Raw genomic sequence first — 20176 nt, forward strand, 5'->3', positions numbered from 1 at the left:
CTGGGATTCTCATTTGGGAGAAGTTCAGAAATACAAATTCATGTGTTAGGTTTAACTTTCAGCCCGGTGTTCCCACCTCAATGTAACATACACATTGTGTACTGACCCATGGATTTTTGAATAACCAGGCTAATGCCCAGGTGCAGTTGTATTAAGGGTTCCATTTGGTTTGGAATGCAGCAATCTCCAACCCAGCAACACAAGCCAACAAGAGCACATTACCCTAAAGTTTCATGGGCTGTATTAGGTCCCTGTTAAATACTGAGTCAAATTCATTATTTTGGCCCTGCTATTCAAAAATTCTCTAAGTTTTGCCCAGGTTATCTGAAGAGTCTCTGTCCATGACCAATTGACTTCAGTGGTACTTAAGCACATGCTTAACTGCTCTGTCAAATTGGGGTCTAAGACAGTGTAGGGATATCAATAATCACCAACTCTAGTTGTCTGAGTCAATAGCCCTGATTTATCAAAGAGTAAATGTTGGCCTGAATAATAATTTGAGACCTCTTGCTTTCCCTCTCCCAGCCTAACACTCCTAACCTATCACTGGGTTTTAGGACCCAGTTGTGAAACAGAGCATTTACCCACACTAGTAGTTCCATTGATTTCAATGGGACTACTCAACATGAGTAAGGGTTCAAAGAACTGGGCCCTAAACAAATAGCCCATAGATTGGTGGGGATATCAACACACTAAACCAGTGGCTCTAAGTTGGAAATGGAAGCTTTTGATATTTCCTTGAATGTATAAATAAGGCCAAATTAAGCTTTGAGAACAGCATCTGGTTCTATATATGTATTTCTCCCCTTATACAACATGCTGTACCTCACTGTTAGTATTCTTCTTCTATAAGAAGGGTTTAGAATAATTCAGTTTGAAATAACATTTACGTTTTAGTTGGTTAATACAAACTGAAGTATATAAAAATGTCTTGAACATGACCTCTACAACCCCAAATACATCACTGTATTGTATTCCAACCAATGAAGTCAATTAGTTGTACCACCTTAGAACATAGACTCTTGGTCAAATTCTGTCCTAAATTACAGCTACAACCCCCCCCTGAAGTTAGTGTTCCTGGGACACAATTTGTCCAAGGGACTTTATGGTTTGACTAAAGGGTAAATGAACTGTATGAAAATGATGCAAGACTGACAGTGGTATTTTTAGGCAGGATTTGAGCAAAACTCCTAGCTACAAGAACACACACCAGAAGGAACAGAGGGTCCTGTGGCACCTTTAAGACTAACATAAGTATTGGGAGCATAAGCTTTCGTGGGTAAGAACCTCACTTCTTCTTGCATCTGAAGAAGTGAGGTTCTTACCCACGAAAGCTTGTGCTCCCAATACTTCTGTTAGTCTTAAAGGTGCCACAGGACCCTCTGTTGCTTTTTACAGATTCAGACTAACACGGCTACCCCTCTGATACTTGACACACCAGAAGGAAATGTCTTCATTATCTCTATATAAAGATTTTATCCCGTACAAAGAAAGGGTTAGAGTTGCTATTTTTAATAAAGAGCAATGCTGTCCTCAAACTGATATTGTGCAAAATAATGAAAAGATGAGGACTAACAATAAATGGATTTAACTAGTCATGCTAACATCTGAGAATACTATAAAGCAACAGCTTCTATTAGTTTAACTTAATACTGCACATACAATCTCACTATACCATTACCAATTTACTACTATTGTACTAGGGTAGTAGTATGTAGCTACAGAACATAGGGCCTAGTCTGTGGGCTAGGTCACTTAATCAATGAGGACTTCTACTTCAAAATAAAAGACAAAGGAATCATACAGTCAAGAGCGATTTAAAGCATAACTTTCTTCCTTGAGAGGGACATCACTACAAAAAACAATTTCCACTGCCTTGTCCCCATGAAAAAGCAAACATCATGGTACTTGTAAAGAAACCACACTCCAAAAATCCAGAGTTCGATGTTGGAAAACATAAATGGTTTTATTTAGAGTTGTATGCAACATATATATGAACAGAGACACAAACAGATAAAACATATTAAAATAGGCTGGCAGATAAATACAGAACGGTTTGAGTGCAAGAATTGGATAGCTGAGGGTGCAATAGAAAGCGGAGGAAAAAAAACTCCTGAAAGTTATTTCCCCACCAGAAAGTTGCTCTGTCACCAGCTTCCTCAGCCTCTCTCCATCCTACTGTCTTAACTTTAATACTTTGAAAGAATCAAGATTCCAGTGTTCAAGTTAAAATCTTTAGGAGTGCCCATGGGGGGAAAATACACTTTTCGGTTTGTATTCCTGTTGAGCAATTTAGATCTGTGATATACTGCAGAAGCCAGCAAGTATTTGTTTTCCTTTAAATCTGTACTAAATTGTTTGATAACAATAGATGTCCAATGTACATCTTTTACTAGTAATATCACTGTTAATTTGAGTACACATTCCTTGATTCCCAAATATTGCATATTTGTCCCCCTTTATCTAATGCACACCCTATATTCAGCAAATAACTTGCACAGAGGAAATTGGGCAGCAAGTAGGAAGATTAATCTTATGAAGTTAGCTTATGGGTGTTTTTCTGTGAAAGTTATGCCCGCAGCAAGAAAAAACAAAGTCACATCTTAGGTATGTAAATTGCATCTCACAGCTATGTAGAGAAGAACTAACGAATATTTTATTTTAACAAAAATAAACTCCTTTCTTTGTAAATAAGTGTCTTAATTTGGTGTTTGCTATTTCCCAGGGAAAGAACAAGGTTAACTATTAAAAAGACAAGTTCAGAAACTAAGACGCTCTATAAACTTTGTTCTCATCTTTCAGTTCTTAAGCAAATAAAGTAGGAATTTCAGTTTCCTATCAACAAAAGGTTATTTTTAAGTGTTGGCAGAAGCAGAAAATAAACCATTCAAAACAAAATCTCTGAAAGTATTTCAACAAATCCCTTAAAGCAACACAACAATCTGTTCTCTTTGTGTGGCAGCTTCTTGACAGACCAAATGCTCTTCACATTTTAATCATCTGGTTCGTATCTAAGAAGAAAGAAGTTAAAGCTAGAGAGTATAATATACCTGATAGATATTTAGTCCTCAAAAGAGAAAAATCTCTTCAACCAATTCCAATTACTCATATCCGTGACATTTAATGGCAATTTACACTGCACAATTTAGAAGGATGCAACCAACTATTTTTCATTTTTTTAAAATTCTCCTTTTAAACACAAACTCATTTGGCCAGTTTACCAGCCCTGCAACCAGTGGAATCAGCCCTGGTGGCCCACCCACCAATCCCAAAAGCCACAGGAAGCCAGACTCAGGCTTTCTGCCTCTATAGCAATTTTGGGGTCCCAATGGTCCTTCCCCACCTCTACTTCCTAGCAGCATAGCTCCAATTCAACAGGAACCCCTTAAAGAGATTTTTTCCTACACCCACTCAGTATGGGGCCACCCACTGCCCCTACAGTGTCTGTCCTTCTTCCCCTGCATGGATGGTGTAATGGGATAGTTCCACACTAAGGAAGGCCTGAGTGGTTAGGTCACTAGCCTAGGATGTGGAAAACCTGGGTTTAAGTCCATGCTCTGCCACAGACTTACTGTGTGATTTTGGGCAAGTCACTTCGCCTCTCTGTGCCTCAGTTCCCCACCTGTAACTTGAGATGGTTGGGAGTCTAGGTACCTACCCAAGCCAGGAAGACAAAAGAAGTCACCCCTACCCGACCTTGGCATTAGGAACAGGAGAGAATGGTGGTGCAAAAGAAGCAACTGCCACCTTCTTCTGCACCTCTGTGCATGGATCTTGTGGGCATGTTTTGACTCTGTCATAATACCATGAAAATTGTTTCCTAACAATGTGTATGTGCAGCATGATTGTTACTGTAAAGATGCCAATTTAATTTTAATGTTTTTAAAAAATCATTGATATTTTGAAGAAAAATAGGTCAAGGTTGGCATATCCAAAGTTTGACAACAGCCCTACTGAATTTGTTCCAAAGAGAAGTTAATAAACTGGCTTTAGGAGAATCTGTTTTACATTTATGGAAACAATGTGGAGGTGGAACAGACTTCTTGAGAGAACAGATGAAAGAGCACCACTTACCTTGAAAGTCTTCTCCGTAGATCCTTTATCTGCTCATTCTTCTTGGTGAGAATCTCTTTCATGTTGCGGTAGGCAGCTGTTTGCTGGAACTTCTTCTCCAACTCCTGCTCAACAGGATCATCAACGCATTACAATTTAAAAAAAAAAAATCTAAAACAGTTTTTTTTTAAAGAACAATTCATTCCAGTGTTCAGTCTAGCTCTTCCCTGTCCAAAATTCTTGCTGCTGTTATTATCTACTTTTGATCAATACTCAATGGGTATTAATGAAACACTTATGGAACTTTTGGAGATACTGACTGTTATGTAACAAAACTTGTACTAGAAACATTTGGCTTTTGTTTAGATAATGCCTACTACAGTGGGGCTCTGCACAGGTACCATGGTGGTGAACAACCTTATTCAAACAGATTTAAAAAAAAGAAAGAAAAAAAAATACTTCATCAGATATTGATCTGGGCACTTTAATAATATCACAAAGTTACAGGCAAGTGAACAAACAGCAAATGCAGATTGCACACTTCTAGCTCACAGTTCAAGTATACTCATGACCAAATCAAACACTGGCTAACCTAGACTACTACAGAATATCCAGTCACTTCTCTACAATCTACTCGCAAGCCTTCAGTCAAGTAAATATCATAGTTTGACGCCCTGTGATCCAAAGCATTCCAGTTGTTTTGGAAAACCCTATAAATGTGATTTACAAGCAGTTACATTTTTAAAGACTTGTGTGATGGATCAGAAGTCTACAAGTAACCACATGTATAGCTACCACAAACACAGATTTAAGCTGATATCCATGCATCTTTATGATGTATGCTGCAACCTGTAAAGTAGTATTTTTGTCTCTAAACAAGCTTTTATTTTGTAGGTCCAAATATAAATAGCATAAGATAGGTTATTAAAAAAAACAAAAACAAAAATAAGTGTGATTTTATTTTCTTCTCACACCAATAAACACCTGTTCTGCTGAGTAGCTCACACTTGTTCCAGTAATACTAAGGTGCCATCTACCATATCTGAACAAAACAACAAGAATTCTTAATTACCTAGTACAAAGCTTTCCCAATTACACTCCTCCTTGCATTAAAAGTTGATCTTAGGAGATAAGGAACATTAATTCTATTGAGGGAAGTGTTACAGACTTCAAAGAGAGACTTTTTAAAAAATATGTATATGTATACATGTTAGCATCTACTGTTACCATTAGAAAACATGGAATATCTCTTGAAGCCCAAATAAGTCTTTCCCTTCATTTCCATATGACAAACTGGATTTCTTCTTTCAGTTTTTAAGATAGCTTTAAAGTAATAGAAAATGACATGGAACAGGGTGAATTGAAATGAAGGTATAAAATAATTTACATTTGAATAGCATCTTTCCTTCTGCAGGGTTCACAAGTATTTCACAAACTAGACACGCAACATATCAATGAAATACAGCTAGCTACTGGGTCCAAAATAGCAACCTATCCATGCAAAAGCAGGCTACACTACATTGGGAATGGGGAAGTTTTGGTCAGACACAATAAGACAAACTATACCTCTCATGAAGAACAGTGTCCATACAGTGTAGACAGGACCTTTGTTCTCATGTGGCGACCTCTACATAATTAGCATGACAATCCACTTATCTATCTTATGGTAAACTAGGCTCTTATGCCTTCTATCTAATCCTTAGATCACTAAATTAACCCCACAGGTTGTCATATAACCCCAATGACAGAAAAAGAAAAAGAAAAAAAAAGGTCATTTAAAAATTTGTACGAAACTAAAGAACGAACGAGGCTGGCAGCCTTGAGACTGTCAGAAACAAAATGTGTTCAGTGGCATTCCCCAACTTGGCTTTTTGTTGTAGATAGTTGCCAATCACATTTCAGACAGAGGACTTCAACAAAAACTATGTTCTCTGTTTCAAAATGAATGTAAGATTACCCTTTTTCATGCAAAATTAACATGCCATTTCCATACAGCTATACTTGTATACCAGCATAGGTCTAGAAACAATCTGTTAACTAGTGTTCCCTCTACTGGTTCTACAGAGAAGAAAAACAGCATGCAGTGAGTCTTTCTGGATGATATCATTAGTTCAAATGTGCATTTATGCCTACATTTTTAGAGCGTTGCAGGGGAAGTTGTCAATGGTAATTATCAAACCAGATGCTCACATCACTTTCAAGATGTAGGGGATCAAATTGAAGAAGTTAATCCCTCTTCCCCACCCCAACCCACCCCACAACAGTGCAGTGTGTCATTTTCAGCTGCAGTCTGTGAATCAGAAATATGTTCAAGCGCAAATTCTGCAATCTTCCACCATTACAGCACTCACTGTAGACTTTCCAATACAAATCTGGTGTCTCAATTAATTACTATCCATCCAAAGTAACCAACTTCCACAAGGCCATCACCACTTTCTTGTGGTGGGAATCTGGTGCTACCAACTTTTCACAGAGGTACAAAAAAGTCTTCATTCTAAAGATCTGCTGTCACTGTTCACAATCATTCTGAAATGGCTGCAGAAGCTGTATTTAAGTGTCCATCTGATTGGCACCAACCAGTGGGCTGTGTTCCATATCTACGAAATAGACTATGCTCTTCACTCTTTAACAAGGGAAGAATATTAAAAAAAAACCCACCAAAAGATGGTGTGATGTATCCCTAGTAATCTGCATGCAATATACAGAATCTTTGTTACATTAGTAGATAGCCAAAAAAAAAAAAAAAAAAAAAAAAACGAACAAAGAGCTTATCTATACACTGCAATAAGAAGCGAACCTTTTCAGCTGTAGATAACTGGTCCTGAACCTTGAGTAGGTCATGCTTTGTTGTCACCAAGTTCTCTTCCAAGAACTTTTGGTTTGCAGTACTGTCATTCAGAGTCTTCTCAAACTGGCACCTCAGAGCAGACACTGTATCTTCCAGTTCACTTATATCCTGAGTTATGTTAGTCTTCAAAAGAAGAAATATTAAAATGATTTTTTTTTTTGCAAAATCCTAAATGAAAGAGTGCATTTTAAATTATTTGCTGAAAATGATAACAGAATGTCTTTAAATGGCAAACCCCGTCCCATAGATCCCAAAGCATTAAAATAATACATGTTTAGACTTCAGAAAGTGTCAATAAATACATTTTAGGGTGAATGGAAAGGCTTCTTTTCTGCCAAGATTTCAAATTCTTAGAAACTGCTTCATTTCTCTGTGGGAATTATATTCCATTATCTCCTGTCAGTTATCACTTAGGATACAAATTACACACTGTATGAAGTGTATAAAGAAGTTTACAGAATATAATGAGAACATACATGGCTATACTGTAGCTTTTAAAGCCACTGACATGTTATGAGAGGTGTAGAGGAAGATGGTGTGTGTGTGTGTGTGTGTGTGTGTGTGTGTGTGTGTCAGAGACAGAGAGAGAGAGAACAGGAGCTGAAGCCACACTGTTTGGAGGTGAGATACAAGAAGAATATCTCCATCGTTACCAGGAAAGCATACCCTAATAGCAACTGTTATATCCGGTGAAAAGAAGCAACACACACTCCCTCGAGCACCAGCCCTGGGCCATATGTGTGTTCAGTTAACTGCCATGTCCATGTACATTAAAACCTCTAATTTATAAGAGAGGTATCTGACGACTAGACTCTTGAAAATAACATCATGTTGAAACAAAAGAACGACAAATCTCAATACATGTATCAGGACTCAGAAAAGGTCTGAACATTCAGGGCCTCAAAGGAACCAAAATCGAAGAAGGAAGTTCAGGCCTGTTTCATGCTAGGGAGCTAAGAGCAGGAATTCAGTTAATATGGTATTCACCGAGAATCGAAGTTTACTTCATCTTAATAATGTTTTGGGATTGAAGCTGTGTTGATAGATACTACACAGTTAGGAAATTGCATTGGTCTCTGGGCATAGTTTGTTCCTCAGTAGTTCACATGCCTTCTCTTCATATTTTGAACTCACTAATGCCTGGGTCTCTGTGACAGACATGATCTGTTGTAGTTGTGATGAAAGTAGTTAGACAGGATGCAAGTATTTTAAGCCCATGTTAACCTGGGCCATTAAAGCATGATTAGGATATCATTTTACTGACATTCATTTTATTAAAAGGCACAGTGACACCAGTTACACTTAAAAAGCAGATTCCAGCCACCTAATATTTTCAGAGATGAATGTGGAGTACATTAATTCTTCACCTGTCCCCATTAGGAAACCATCTATTTTAGAAGTTCTATTAACCAGAATAATCCCATGTAGGGTCACAATTCCTTTAAGAAGGAAATAAAAATTTTTGAAGACTATATTTTAAAAAAAGGGTAAGCATGGAGGATCTAGGAGATCAGCTGAAAAAGATTTCAACCTGTGTAAATATTTCACTGCAAAATAGGTTCAATCACATATATATGCCCATGAAAAGGAAATTTAAGAGCTGAAGGAGAAGTGGGTGGCCAGGTGGGGGAAAACAACTGGCTTGATGGGAACTGCAGGTACTCAACACCTCTGAAAGTTAGGCCAGCTGATGCCTACACAGAGAGGCAGCAGATGAGACTGGTCTCCAGGCCTTTAAAACTAATAGTGTAATAACTACAGTTATAAAACTTAAGTCAGATAAGAAAAGTATTTGCCGTGAACTTTAAATCAAACTACCATTGAATAATATTATTGTATGAAAATAACAGATCCTAAAAATCATTAAGGGCATTATAACATATTAAGAAAATAGAGTACATACCATAAACCATTTAGAAAGCAAAATAAAAAGAAACTTGGATTAAAAATATGGAAAACTTATGGAAACATAAAAATTTTTTAAGACAGGGAATTGATAAACTCACTTCAAAGTTAGCAATATTGCGGTATTAGAAATGTCAATTTTTCAACTTTACTTTCTTAAAAGGCAGAAATAGCTAAATAGGACTAAAACATTTCAACTCATGTTACAAGTTGAACTGAAATACTTTAAAAATATTTAAAAAAAAACTGTTGGGTATTCCCATTATTAAGAAAATAAATGTATAGGCCAAAAAAAAAAAAAAAAAAAAAATTAAAAAAAGGTGAATCAAAACAGATTTTTTCAATCTGTCAGCAGTTCAGGTTTTTCCATTTCTTTGTTTTTCCTGCAGTGGTTAATCATATTTGGATCATCAACTTTTACAGGAGAAATCTGAGACCCTCAATTCAGGTGTAGACAGGTAAATGTAGGAAGAACTATTTTTGACAAAGTGTTTAAGGTGTATTTGCAATTTAGAGGTCTGTGGGTTTGATCCTATACTCAAGTAAGTCAATGGCAAAACTCCCACTGACTCCATTGGTATAGGCTCTGATCCTATTTGTGCATGTTTTTAAACCCCTTAAAAGTTTGAATCAGAACAATATATGCTGGTATACTTTCCAAAAAGAGCTATGCATACACATGAGGAGAATATACAATAACATTGACCAAGACAGACCGAACATTTTATTACTCAATCAGAAAGGAAACTAGATGACACTTCTTTACTAACAAAAGAGGAAAAAACAAAAATAAGAAAAACAGAACAAAACATATACCTATTAATATCAAACTCCTTTTGATCTTTAGAATACAAAGAAACAAACTTTGGAATGGTACTTACTGATAATTTCCTACCATGGATTAGGTCACACATAAGCATGAAATATTTTTCTTAAAGGATCAGAGCCCTAAATGTTAGTGGGACCATGGCAACCCTGAATAGGACCTTTGTATGCCCCACAAAGCTAACTGCACCTGTCAGGTCTAATTAGCTCTACACAACGTGGTAATGCTAGTTCAATGGAGAAAACAGCCAACCTTTTGATCTCCCTGAATCATCTGTAAATCCTTCAGTGATTTCTCTAGTTTTGATTTTTCATCCAATGCACTTGTAGCCTGCAATAAATTGGAAAGACAAAGCTTAACAAAGCAACTTTTACTGGAAATGAGAGAATTACAATGGTGTTCTTTCTATTTAGGTATTTTAAAAATGTACATATATTTACTATCCAGGTTCACAGTGAGTTTACCTGTGTTTCTATTGTCTTGAGTCTGGTCTTCAGTTTTTCATTTTCTTCCTGAAGTCTTGTAATTTCCTTTTGGTAAATAAAAATTAGTTTTATCATGAACACTCTTGCATGACTGAATTTATAGACTTGTAGTTATTTTCAATTATTTCATGTAAGTAAATATATTTTCTAGTTTAGAAAAGCTAGCTACTATGTCAATGCTTAAAAAGATGACCAGCACACTGTGGGTCATTGGTTTTTCTTGATGGGTTTGATCCTGCACGGTCTTGAGCATCCAGGCCCCAACAGAGCAGAGAACTTAAGCATGTTCTTACCTAAGTATATGAGCAATCGCACTGTAGTCTATAGGACTATTCACATGCTTAAGTTAAACATATGCATAAGTTATTTACTGGATCAAGGTCAGAGCACTCAATACCTTGCAGGATCAAACTACAGGATAAGGTATAATATTAACTGAAACAAAAGTAAAATTGCATTTTAGAGATATATATCTTATTCGTGGTATTTGTCAAAATGCTTTCCAATCAACAGGACAGGAAACAATTTATTAATGGTCACTGTTTAAAATGTGACAAATAGGCTCTTCTGAAAGTCAGGCAACCCCTCTCAAAAGTCCTTTTAGCCAAGTAGGAGTGCAAGTGATCTTCAAATGTTTATTTTAAAATGTATTTGTTTAGTCTTCATATATATTATGTCAGTGGTTCTCAACCAGAGGTATGTGTAATCCTGGGGGTACTCAGAGATCTTCCAGAGGGTACATCAATTCATCTAGATATTTGCCTAGTTTTACAACAGGCTACATAGAAAGCACCAGCAAAGTCAATACAAACTAGAATTTCATACAATTACTTGTTTATACTGCTCTATATACTATACACTGAAATGTAGGTACAATATTTATATTCCAATTGATTTTATAATTATATGATAAAAATGAGAAAGTAAGCAATTGTTCAGTAATAGTGGCTGTGACACTTTTCTATTTTTATGTCTGATGTTGTAATCAAGTAGTTTTTAAGTGAGCTGAAACTTGGGATACATAACACAAATCAGACTTCTGAAAGGGGTACAGTAGTCTGGAAAGGCTGAGAGCCACTGTATTATGTCAACAGTTGGGGAATGAAATAGTTTAAATATTAAGGCTGTGATCCTACTGTTATTTATGTCTATGGACGTAGGACTGGAAGGGACCTCCTGGGTCATCAAGTTTGCAGGCCTGTCATACAATCCCTTTCATGCTTCACTTTAAACACGAGTAATTCCATTTAAATTAACAATTACTCTCCTGCTTAAAGTTACTCACGTGCCTAAGTGTTTGCATGATTGAGGCCTAAAGAGCTTTCAAGTTCACTTTTATAGTTATATTTACCATGTTAACCTTGGTATTCTTTCTTTCAAATATTTAGGAATAACTGGCACAGCACCACAAATAGTTTTCCCTACCTAGTTTGACTTTTACTTAAACACAGTATCTGTAGAACCAACTATTTTATTAAATATCATACACAGTGGTATGATCAATGTATCTATATACGACTTCTGAATTCATTTACACCTTGTCTAACTACTGTTATATCTTTACATTTATAATTGTGCCATAAGGCCTTAAAAACCTTACTCCAGAATGAATGCTACACAACCAGAGAATGGACTTTTTCCTAGCTTACCACCTCAAGGAAATATCCTTCTCAAACAATCCTGAAAACCTCTTCCCTGCACAGTGATTCCAGAAAAACTACTGGCATCACGCCGCAGAAAAAGTTTGCTTTGCAACAACAGTTACCTTTCACATAGGTGTTGTTCCTGCTGAGTCTGTCTGCTGCTTCCTATGTTTTGTGTCACAAAATGTGACAACATTTTATTGGTCACAGTAAATTTACATTTCAGCTTTGAACCACCTTTGCAAAAAAAAATCGTATTTGGATAAAAAAATGCAGTGTAATATTCTAATATGTAGTGTTGGATGTTCTAATTATATTCAGTTATAAACAAAAGTAAATTTGTTAAATGTTAATATTCACATTAAATATAAAAATTAAAACACATATAGGAGTCTCCAGCTTCACTTGATCACTTGGTGACAGAGAAAAAATACAGCTCATCACTGAAAAATCTCATGAGAGTCCATGCATTACTAAGTTCCTGAAAAGCTAGTTCTATTTCTTTATATTAAGTTTTTGGGTTATTTAGTAGTCTAAACTATTGCTGAATGAATCACCATTAAAAAAAATTAATTTGCTTTACAACAAATTTGAAAGTCTGTAACAAATAGGAAATTGGAAATTTGTAAAGTTGAAAGGCAAGTTCTAATTGTTTTCCTTTTAAACTGTGGTTCAATTAGAATTTAATTTAAACTACTGCAAAAATAAAAATGAAAAAGAAATAGAATTTGACTTTGAAAATCTCCAATATCCCATTCACGCCAATGATGAGCTGCATTACTTGTGTTTCAATCTACTTCCCAGCAGGAAGTCCAGTCTTATGAAATATCAGCAAAACATCACCTCCCACTAATCCTATTAATTAAATAGAGAAATTGTAACAGTAATTGTTTTTTCTAAAATGCATGCAAAATAAGTTTTAATATTTGCAATAAATTAAATGCCAAAGCAAATAATTTAATGAATCTTCAAAAGTGTTTCATTTATTAAAGTGACTGTAGTTTTGTAGCGTATTAGAGTGCATTCTAAATGGTGTCTAATGTATTATGCAAACCCTGATTACTGGGTAGCATCCTAAGTTCAGTTGAATAAATTAAATGCTCATGAACCTCAAATATGTCAAGGGAAAGAATTCTTACCTTGTTTAGCAGCTCTGACCCACCTTCATTTAATGAAGCAAGTTTAGGCTTAATGAGCTCTGAACTGGGCTAAAGTAATGACAAAGACACAAAAAATTTAAATGATGTGTTTTCTTTCTAGCTTTTTTTAGTAATTAAAATATTTCTCCAACTCTATCATTTCTGCTGTCTGGTGAAATGCAACCAATGATTGCTTATTCTGAATTAATTTTATTATTTGTTCAGACTTGGGCTCTCTCATTAAAACTAACAAATCTTATATAACTTGTTTTCAATTTTTAAAATATTTGCAGAGTAGGGGGTCATGGATCTGTGTTCAAGTTGCCACTTGAGCACGTTGAGCGTACGCTAAGAAGTGACTATATATAGATTTTGGAGCTTAACTTTAGGCTGCTATTTTTGAAAATCTTTAAAGGTTACTTCTAGCATAAACACCTTTCCTCTTAAGCACAAGGAAATAGTCTACAGTAAACATATTTAACATGTGTAGTGGATTTATAAGGCATTTGATTATAGTATTTTAGAGTAACAAATCTCTACCTTCTTGTTTGAAGATGTAAATTCTGCCTTTTCAAATTCAGCAACTTGCTCTAACAATTCTCTTGGAGAGAAAAATAAAGCAAAACATTAAGTTTATTAGACAAATAATCTTGTTAAACAATTTACAAGTCTGCTGCTGTGCTTCTTATTCAAGTAAGACTTCAATTAGGTGCACAGGATCAAATCCTAGATCAGTACAAAAAAGGCAACATAAGTATGCCCTATATACAAATAAAAATAAATAAGCAAGTTCTAGGCAAGCAGGATTATTATTTACATTGGCAAATCACTTCATGAAGAAGTTAAAATCATCATCTTTTAATTGAAAAATTACATCTCAAATTAAATTGTCATAATACACCACTAAAATAATTTTCTAAGATTAGGAGCTGAACCTAATAGTATTTAGTCACTTTAAAGGTATCAGTGAAACTATTCTCTATTTCTATATAATTCAAATGAGGTTACCGATTTTCCAGCTCAGAGATGTCAGTCTGTAACTTAAGGTACCACTTCTCAGCCTGAGAAAAGAGTTGGCGTAGAAGTAACACATTGGTGTATGCCGTGTTAATGAGTTCGGATTCCACTTCACTGTGTACCACAGTCTGCAACCCATCCAGCATTTCTGTCACCTCATCTATTGTGAAAGTCTCCTCCACCAGCCTAAACAGAAAAGTCACATGTATCATAAAAATAACAACTCTGCAGCAATCCAAAAAACTTCACGAGATCAGATAATCTTTTGCAGCTAACAGAAGGACCTTTTAAAAAAAGCCGTGTCGATGTTTGCAGTATGATGCTGTTGAGAAAAAGGTAAGTGTCTTTCTGGGATGTATTAACAGTAGTGATGTATGTAAGACACAGGAGGTAATTGTTCTGCTCTGCTCCGCTGGAATACTGTGTCTAGTTTTGGGCACCACATTTTACGAAACAAGTGCACAAGTTGGAAAGAGTCCCCAGGAGAGCAACAAAAATGATAAGAAATTTAGAAAACATGACTTCTGAGGAAAGGTTGAAAAAGGTGGACAGGATTTGTCTAGAGACAAGAAGGCTGAGGAGGGATATGATAACGTCTTCAAATATGTAAAAGGTTGTTAGGAAGAGGATGCTGATCAATTTTTTTCCATGTCTACCGAGAGTAGGACAAGAAGTTTGCAGCAAGGGAGATTCAGGTTAGATATTAGGAAAAACATTAACTATAAGAACCTGTTCCAGTGCTTAACTGTCATCTAGGGAAGTTGTGGAATCCACATCATTGGATGTTTTTAGAAACAGGTTAGACTTGTCAGGGATTGTCTACGAAGGTAACCTTAATCCTGCCTCAGCATGGCGGGGGGGTGGACTAGATGACCTCTTGAGGTCCCTTCCAACCCTACATTTCTATTATTCTAGATAACAATGCCATTAACAATTTGTTTAATATTTTACTTGAATATTCTCTCTGAAAGTTGATTAAATACAAATTTTATAATTTATAAATTATTTTGTTTTGGGCCTTAGATCTAATTTTGATTTACCAACAGTAATATGTAACTCAAGGTTACATTTTCACAGCAATTTAATGCATTCCTATTAAAATTAAAAATCTGAAAAAAAAAACATGTGTAGCAATTGTTTAGATTGAAACTTTTCCCTTTTCATACTTTTAAAAGCAAGTGTGATCCACTGGACATAATGTACTTGGACTTTCAGAAAGCTTTTGACAAGGTGCCACACCAAAGGCTCTTAAGCAAAGTAAGAAGTCATGAGATAAGAGGTTAAGAGATAGGAGACAAACGATAGGAAAAAATGGTCAGTTTTCACAGTGGACAGAGTAGGGTTCCCCAACGATCTGTATTGGGACCTATGCTATTCAATAGAGTCATAAATGATCTGGAAAAGGGGGTAAACAGTGAGGTAGCAAAGTCTGAGGATGATGCTAAATTACTCAAGATAGTTAAATCCAAAGCTGACTGCAAAGAGTTCCAAAAGGATCTCACTAAACTGGGTGACTCGGCGACAAAACCACAGATGAAATTCAGCGTTGATAAGTGAAAAGTAATGCACAATGGAAAACATAATCCCAACTATATATAAAAAATGATGGGATCTGTATTAGCTGTTACCACTCAAGAAATAGATCTTGGAGTCATCATGGACAGTTCTCTGAAAATATCTGCTCAATGTGCAGTGGCAGGCTAAAAAAAATTAACAGAATATTAGAAATCATTAGGAAAGGGATAGATAAGAAGACAGAAAATATCATAATGCCACTATACAAATCCATGGCATATCCACAGCTTGAATACTCCATGCAGTTCTGGTCAATTTTGTGATGCTAGTAAACCAAGGGCCAGCTCTGGCCAAGGCCGTAGGCGTTAGCTTAGAACTGAGAAACTCATAGCTGGAAACCAAACCAGCTCACCTGTATGTTAGTTTTGTTCAAAATAGGAATTAGTCTTCTAAGAACGTATTTAGTGTTTAGACTCTATGAAATGCTTGTAAATTGCTTTAATCTCACTAATTTCACTTGTAATGTCTATATTCCATGCTATAAGGAAATATGTAAGTTTTGCTTTATAGCTTTAAAAATATTTGCTCTGAATTTGTGAACCCAGGCACGGGCCATTAAGAATCATCACAATACAAAGGATTGATGAATGGCCCTATCCCAGCTCGGAAATGAGCTGTTCTCATCGACTGGAAGGCCAAATGTAAAAGATAAAACAGGGTCACAGGAAAACGTGTCATCTTTTTGCTGTTTGAACTCTCACAGGGCCAGAGTCTCTAAACTGAAGTGAGAGATCCCCCAGGTTTATCTCTGGGTTTACCCTGAAAGACACCTTGAAACGACAGATCACTGTAACTCTGTCACTCTTAGGATTTAGGTTGCAACTACTTTGTGTTATACGCTTGCTTGGTTTAACCTGTAAATGTCTCTTTTATTTCTTTTTCCTAGTTAATAAACCTTTAGTTAGTTTATTACAGAATTAGCTACAGGCATGGTCTTTGGTGCAAGATCTAGGGTACCAATTTTCTGAGGTAAGCGACTGGTCTCTTGGGACTGGAAGAAACCTGAATATTTTGTAACTTTTGGTGTAAGTGACCATTAATCACTAAGTCCAGCTTGCCTGGATGGCAAGATAGACGAGAGAGCCTCAGGGGACTGTCTGTGATTCTATGGTAAGACTGATATAGTGATCCAGGAGTTCACATTTGTAACTGGGTTGGTGAAATCTAGTTGTAAAACATACCACCAGTTTGGGATGTCTGCCCTGTTCTTGATAGTCTGGTCTGAGGTAGGCACTCATGGTCATGAGCCCGTCCAGACAGCATGACATCCCCATCTCAAAGAAGATATAATAGAATTGGAAAAGGTACAGAAAAGGGCAACACAAGTTATTAGGGATAAGGAAGAGTTTACAGAGATTAAAAAAGACTGGGACTGTTCATCTTAAAAAATAGATGACTAAGGGGACGTATGATAGCGGTCTATAAGATAATGAACGGTGTGGAGAAAGTGAACAAGGGAGTGTTATTTACCCTATCACATAATTTGAGACCCATGAAATTAATAGGCAACAGTTCTAAAACAAACAAAAGGCAGTACTACTTCACACAACACACAAGTAACCTGTGGAACTCGTTTTCAGGACATGTTGTGAAGGTCAAAAGTATAACTGGGTTCAAAAAAGAATTAGCTAAATTCATGAAGGATAGGTTCCTCCATCAGCTAGGATGGTCAGAGATGCAACCCCATGCTCTGGATGTCCCTAAACTCTGATTGACAGAAGGTGGGACTGGACTACAGGGAATGGATCACTCGATAGTTGCCCTGTTTTGATTATTCCCTCTGATGCACTGGCCACCCTCGGAGAACAGGATACTAGGCTAGATGGACCATTGGTCTGGCCCAGTACGGCCATTCTTATGTTTTATGTTTTCCTTGGCAGGGATATACAGACCCATTGCATACAAATTAGCTGTCTTACATACATGTGAAGTCAAACATATTTGATACATAATTTAACAGATGCCTCAGGATTAATCCTTGGCAGAAGAGTCTTGCTCTCCTCAGGCTTTTGCTTTATTATTATTCCCTCCTCATGGTACCTGCTGTCCTTAAGATCCTGAAAGCAAGAATCCACTGTCTTGAGACGGAGGCCACGCTTGGAACGAGCGAAGCGCATGTAATTGATCACTTCATTCTGGTGGTGATCATTTAGACCCAGCTCCGCCTGTGGATCAGGGGACACAGTAAAGGTTAACATATATACGAGATAAATCTAACATAGAAGACTTAGGTCCAGCTCCACAAAGGTATTTAGGCTTCTAATTTCAATGGAAGTTAGGAATTTAAATACCTTTGTGGACCTGGGTCTTCCTTCCCAAATGGTTTCTGTACTAGCTTTTAAAGTTTAAATACCTTTTTTAAAATTGAAGCTTCTCTCTTAACATCTCAGATAATTAAATCTGAACAATTTTTTACAAATAGGATTGACTTTACACTATTGTTTATGCTTTTTATTTACTTTGTGCATTTCTGAGTCGGCTAAGACAATGAAAATAGCTTTGGAATGCTCAACTTTTTTGGGGGTGGACAGAAATTGATGATTTTTGGGGAAAAAATTGACTTTTTAAATTTAAATCAGTTTTTAAAATTTTGTTATTTAAATTATAAGAAGTTTTTCTTTTAAAAATAAACCTGTTTAAAATTAAATCTGAATTTAATAAAAAATATGTTAAGGCCTAAATTAATAATAATCTCTTAAACATTTAAATGAAAAATAAATATGCTGAATCCATCAGCCTCTAGCAAAGGCTTTTTTTCTATATACATAATAAGGAAATAAACCTAACTTTTGAGGTCAAGCTTTATAAATATGATACAACTGGTCATGTAGTATTAAGCACTTGTTTTGTTTAATAAAAATAAATTTTATATGCTGTTTTGTGTGATAAATTTCAGTTACTTGTGTCAGCTTGACACATCATGATCAAAAAGTTAGTAAATAAGAAATATATTATTCACCATTTTCTAACACATGAAAAACATACACTTAATTAGAATCTGAAAATATTAAGCTATGTAATTCCTTAAATAAATGCATGTAGTTCCAGTGTACCCTCCTAGGTAGCACAAAGATGTACCAAATCTAGTGTAAAAGCTCTATTTACTTGTAAATCAACATGTTGTAATGGTTGTATCAACCAATGAGGCTGCACCACTTTTTTAGAAAACAACTGACGTACAAATGGAAAAGTTGTTTACAATTGATGATTTAACTTGAGGCTTGACATTTGGTGAGTTAAATCGCCTTGATTTAAACCAATCCACCCAGGCTTTGTTTATTGTTTCCATGCACTAACTGTAATGCCTGGCTAAGAACCATACTGCAGGGAAAGGTTCGGTTTGAATCCAAAGCTAAAAGTGGATTTAACAGCAGCCAAGAAAACGACACTGGATTCCTAACATTGACAAAACCAACTCACACTGTTTTCTTGCAAGTCTGACAGCATTTGCTGTTGTTCGCAAAGCGCCAGCTCCCAGAGCCAGGTGATTTACCTGACAAGCTTAAGTTTTGTTTAGAGAAGCAAAATAAGTTTCCAACCCTCATGGTTGTGGAGAAAAGCTTGAAAACGTGACCCCGTCCCTGCCAGGCGAATACTGAGCTAACACTGTGGGCTGCTTTCCAAATGCCGCTCTTGCTTTCTAGGCCAGTCTCCTGATGTCTACGCCTGAGGCTGGCGATGCTGGGAATCATAACAATGGCGCCTACAGTGGCAGCTCCTGCTCGACCTGACCACGACTGACGGCTCGGGCAAAGCCACCCTGGCGCCGCTCAACTAAGCCGCCCCCGGCCTGGGCCAGCAGCCGCCCGGGGACTTGGGGGCGGGGTTCAGCGCCTGGTCCCGGGCCGCCCCGCGCGGAGGGATGAGATAGGGGCGCGTCTTGGCTTCAGCCTGAGCATCTCGGCTGTTATCCGGCGGGGCTCCCCTGCAGGGCGGCGCGGGGATGGGCGGGGCCATGTCCCGGCCCGCTCGCTCCTGACGGCCCCAGATGGGCGGGGCGAGGGAACAGGGATGCTGGGGTCGCGGGCTCAGCATGGTCCCAGAGCCGGTACCGTCCCCAGATAGGCCCGGAGGCAACTTCGTTACTCACCATGGCGATTCTAACGGGTACCTGGAGGCGACGGTTGATTATACAGCGACGGTTGCCATGGAGAACAAAATCTCGCGAGCCCTTTACTACCATCTCATTGGAAGATTCTCGTTCACGTGACCGGAAGTAAGAGGGCGCGGCAGCCTAAGGGATTCTTTTCTGCCTTGCGCGGATTTTAGGGGGGCACGTTAGTGGCTGTGGCGGTTTCCAAGGGAGACGGAGCCACGAGCTGCTCCCGGAACTCCCCCCGCCCCCTTCACATTGCACGTGCCCATTAGCTCGTCTCTCGCGCTCTCTGCACTGAATGCGTTGCTTTGAGCGCCCAGGCCAGAAGGGGGCGCGCGCCTCGCTTCCACAGCAACCGCAGCTCACCTCGCCCGTTGACTCCCTGGTCCCCCGTTTAACACGTTGCCTATGGGGCGCAGGTCTGGCTCCTGGGGAGCCACATGGGCTCCTCCCTTAGGTTGCCTGCTTCACAGGAGGGGGCGTGGCTGATCCCCTGCAGCCTGGTGCTGCAACGAGGGGTGCTGCTTCACTCCCTGGCTTGAAGGGGTTTCCATTATATGCAGGGTTTACAGTTTGGTTCAATAGCTCT

General features: G+C 37.6%; 1 protein-coding gene across 1 annotated transcript; it reads right to left on the reverse strand.

Moving 5' to 3' along the window:
• Positions 1–1965: 1965 nt before the first annotated feature.
• LZTFL1 (leucine zipper transcription factor like 1) lies at positions 1966–19647 on the reverse strand. Its single transcript, XM_065398982.1, has 10 exons — positions 19582–19647; positions 17532–17656; positions 13908–14102; positions 13440–13500; positions 12900–12968; positions 10097–10162; positions 9885–9962; positions 6851–7024; positions 4075–4178; positions 1966–3011 (listed from the first exon to the last, which is right to left on the reverse strand). The coding sequence occupies exons 1-10, from the start codon at positions 19582–19584 to the stop codon at positions 2993–2995; spliced, it is 894 nt and encodes a 297-aa protein (XP_065255054.1). The 5' UTR covers positions 19585–19647; the 3' UTR covers positions 1966–2992.
• Positions 19648–20176: the final 529 nt, after the last annotated feature.

The sequence above is a fragment of the Emys orbicularis genome, chromosome 2, assembly GCF_028017835.1.
Source record: "Emys orbicularis isolate rEmyOrb1 chromosome 2, rEmyOrb1.hap1, whole genome shotgun sequence".
NCBI classification, from domain to species: Eukaryota; Metazoa; Chordata; order Testudines; family Emydidae; genus Emys; species Emys orbicularis.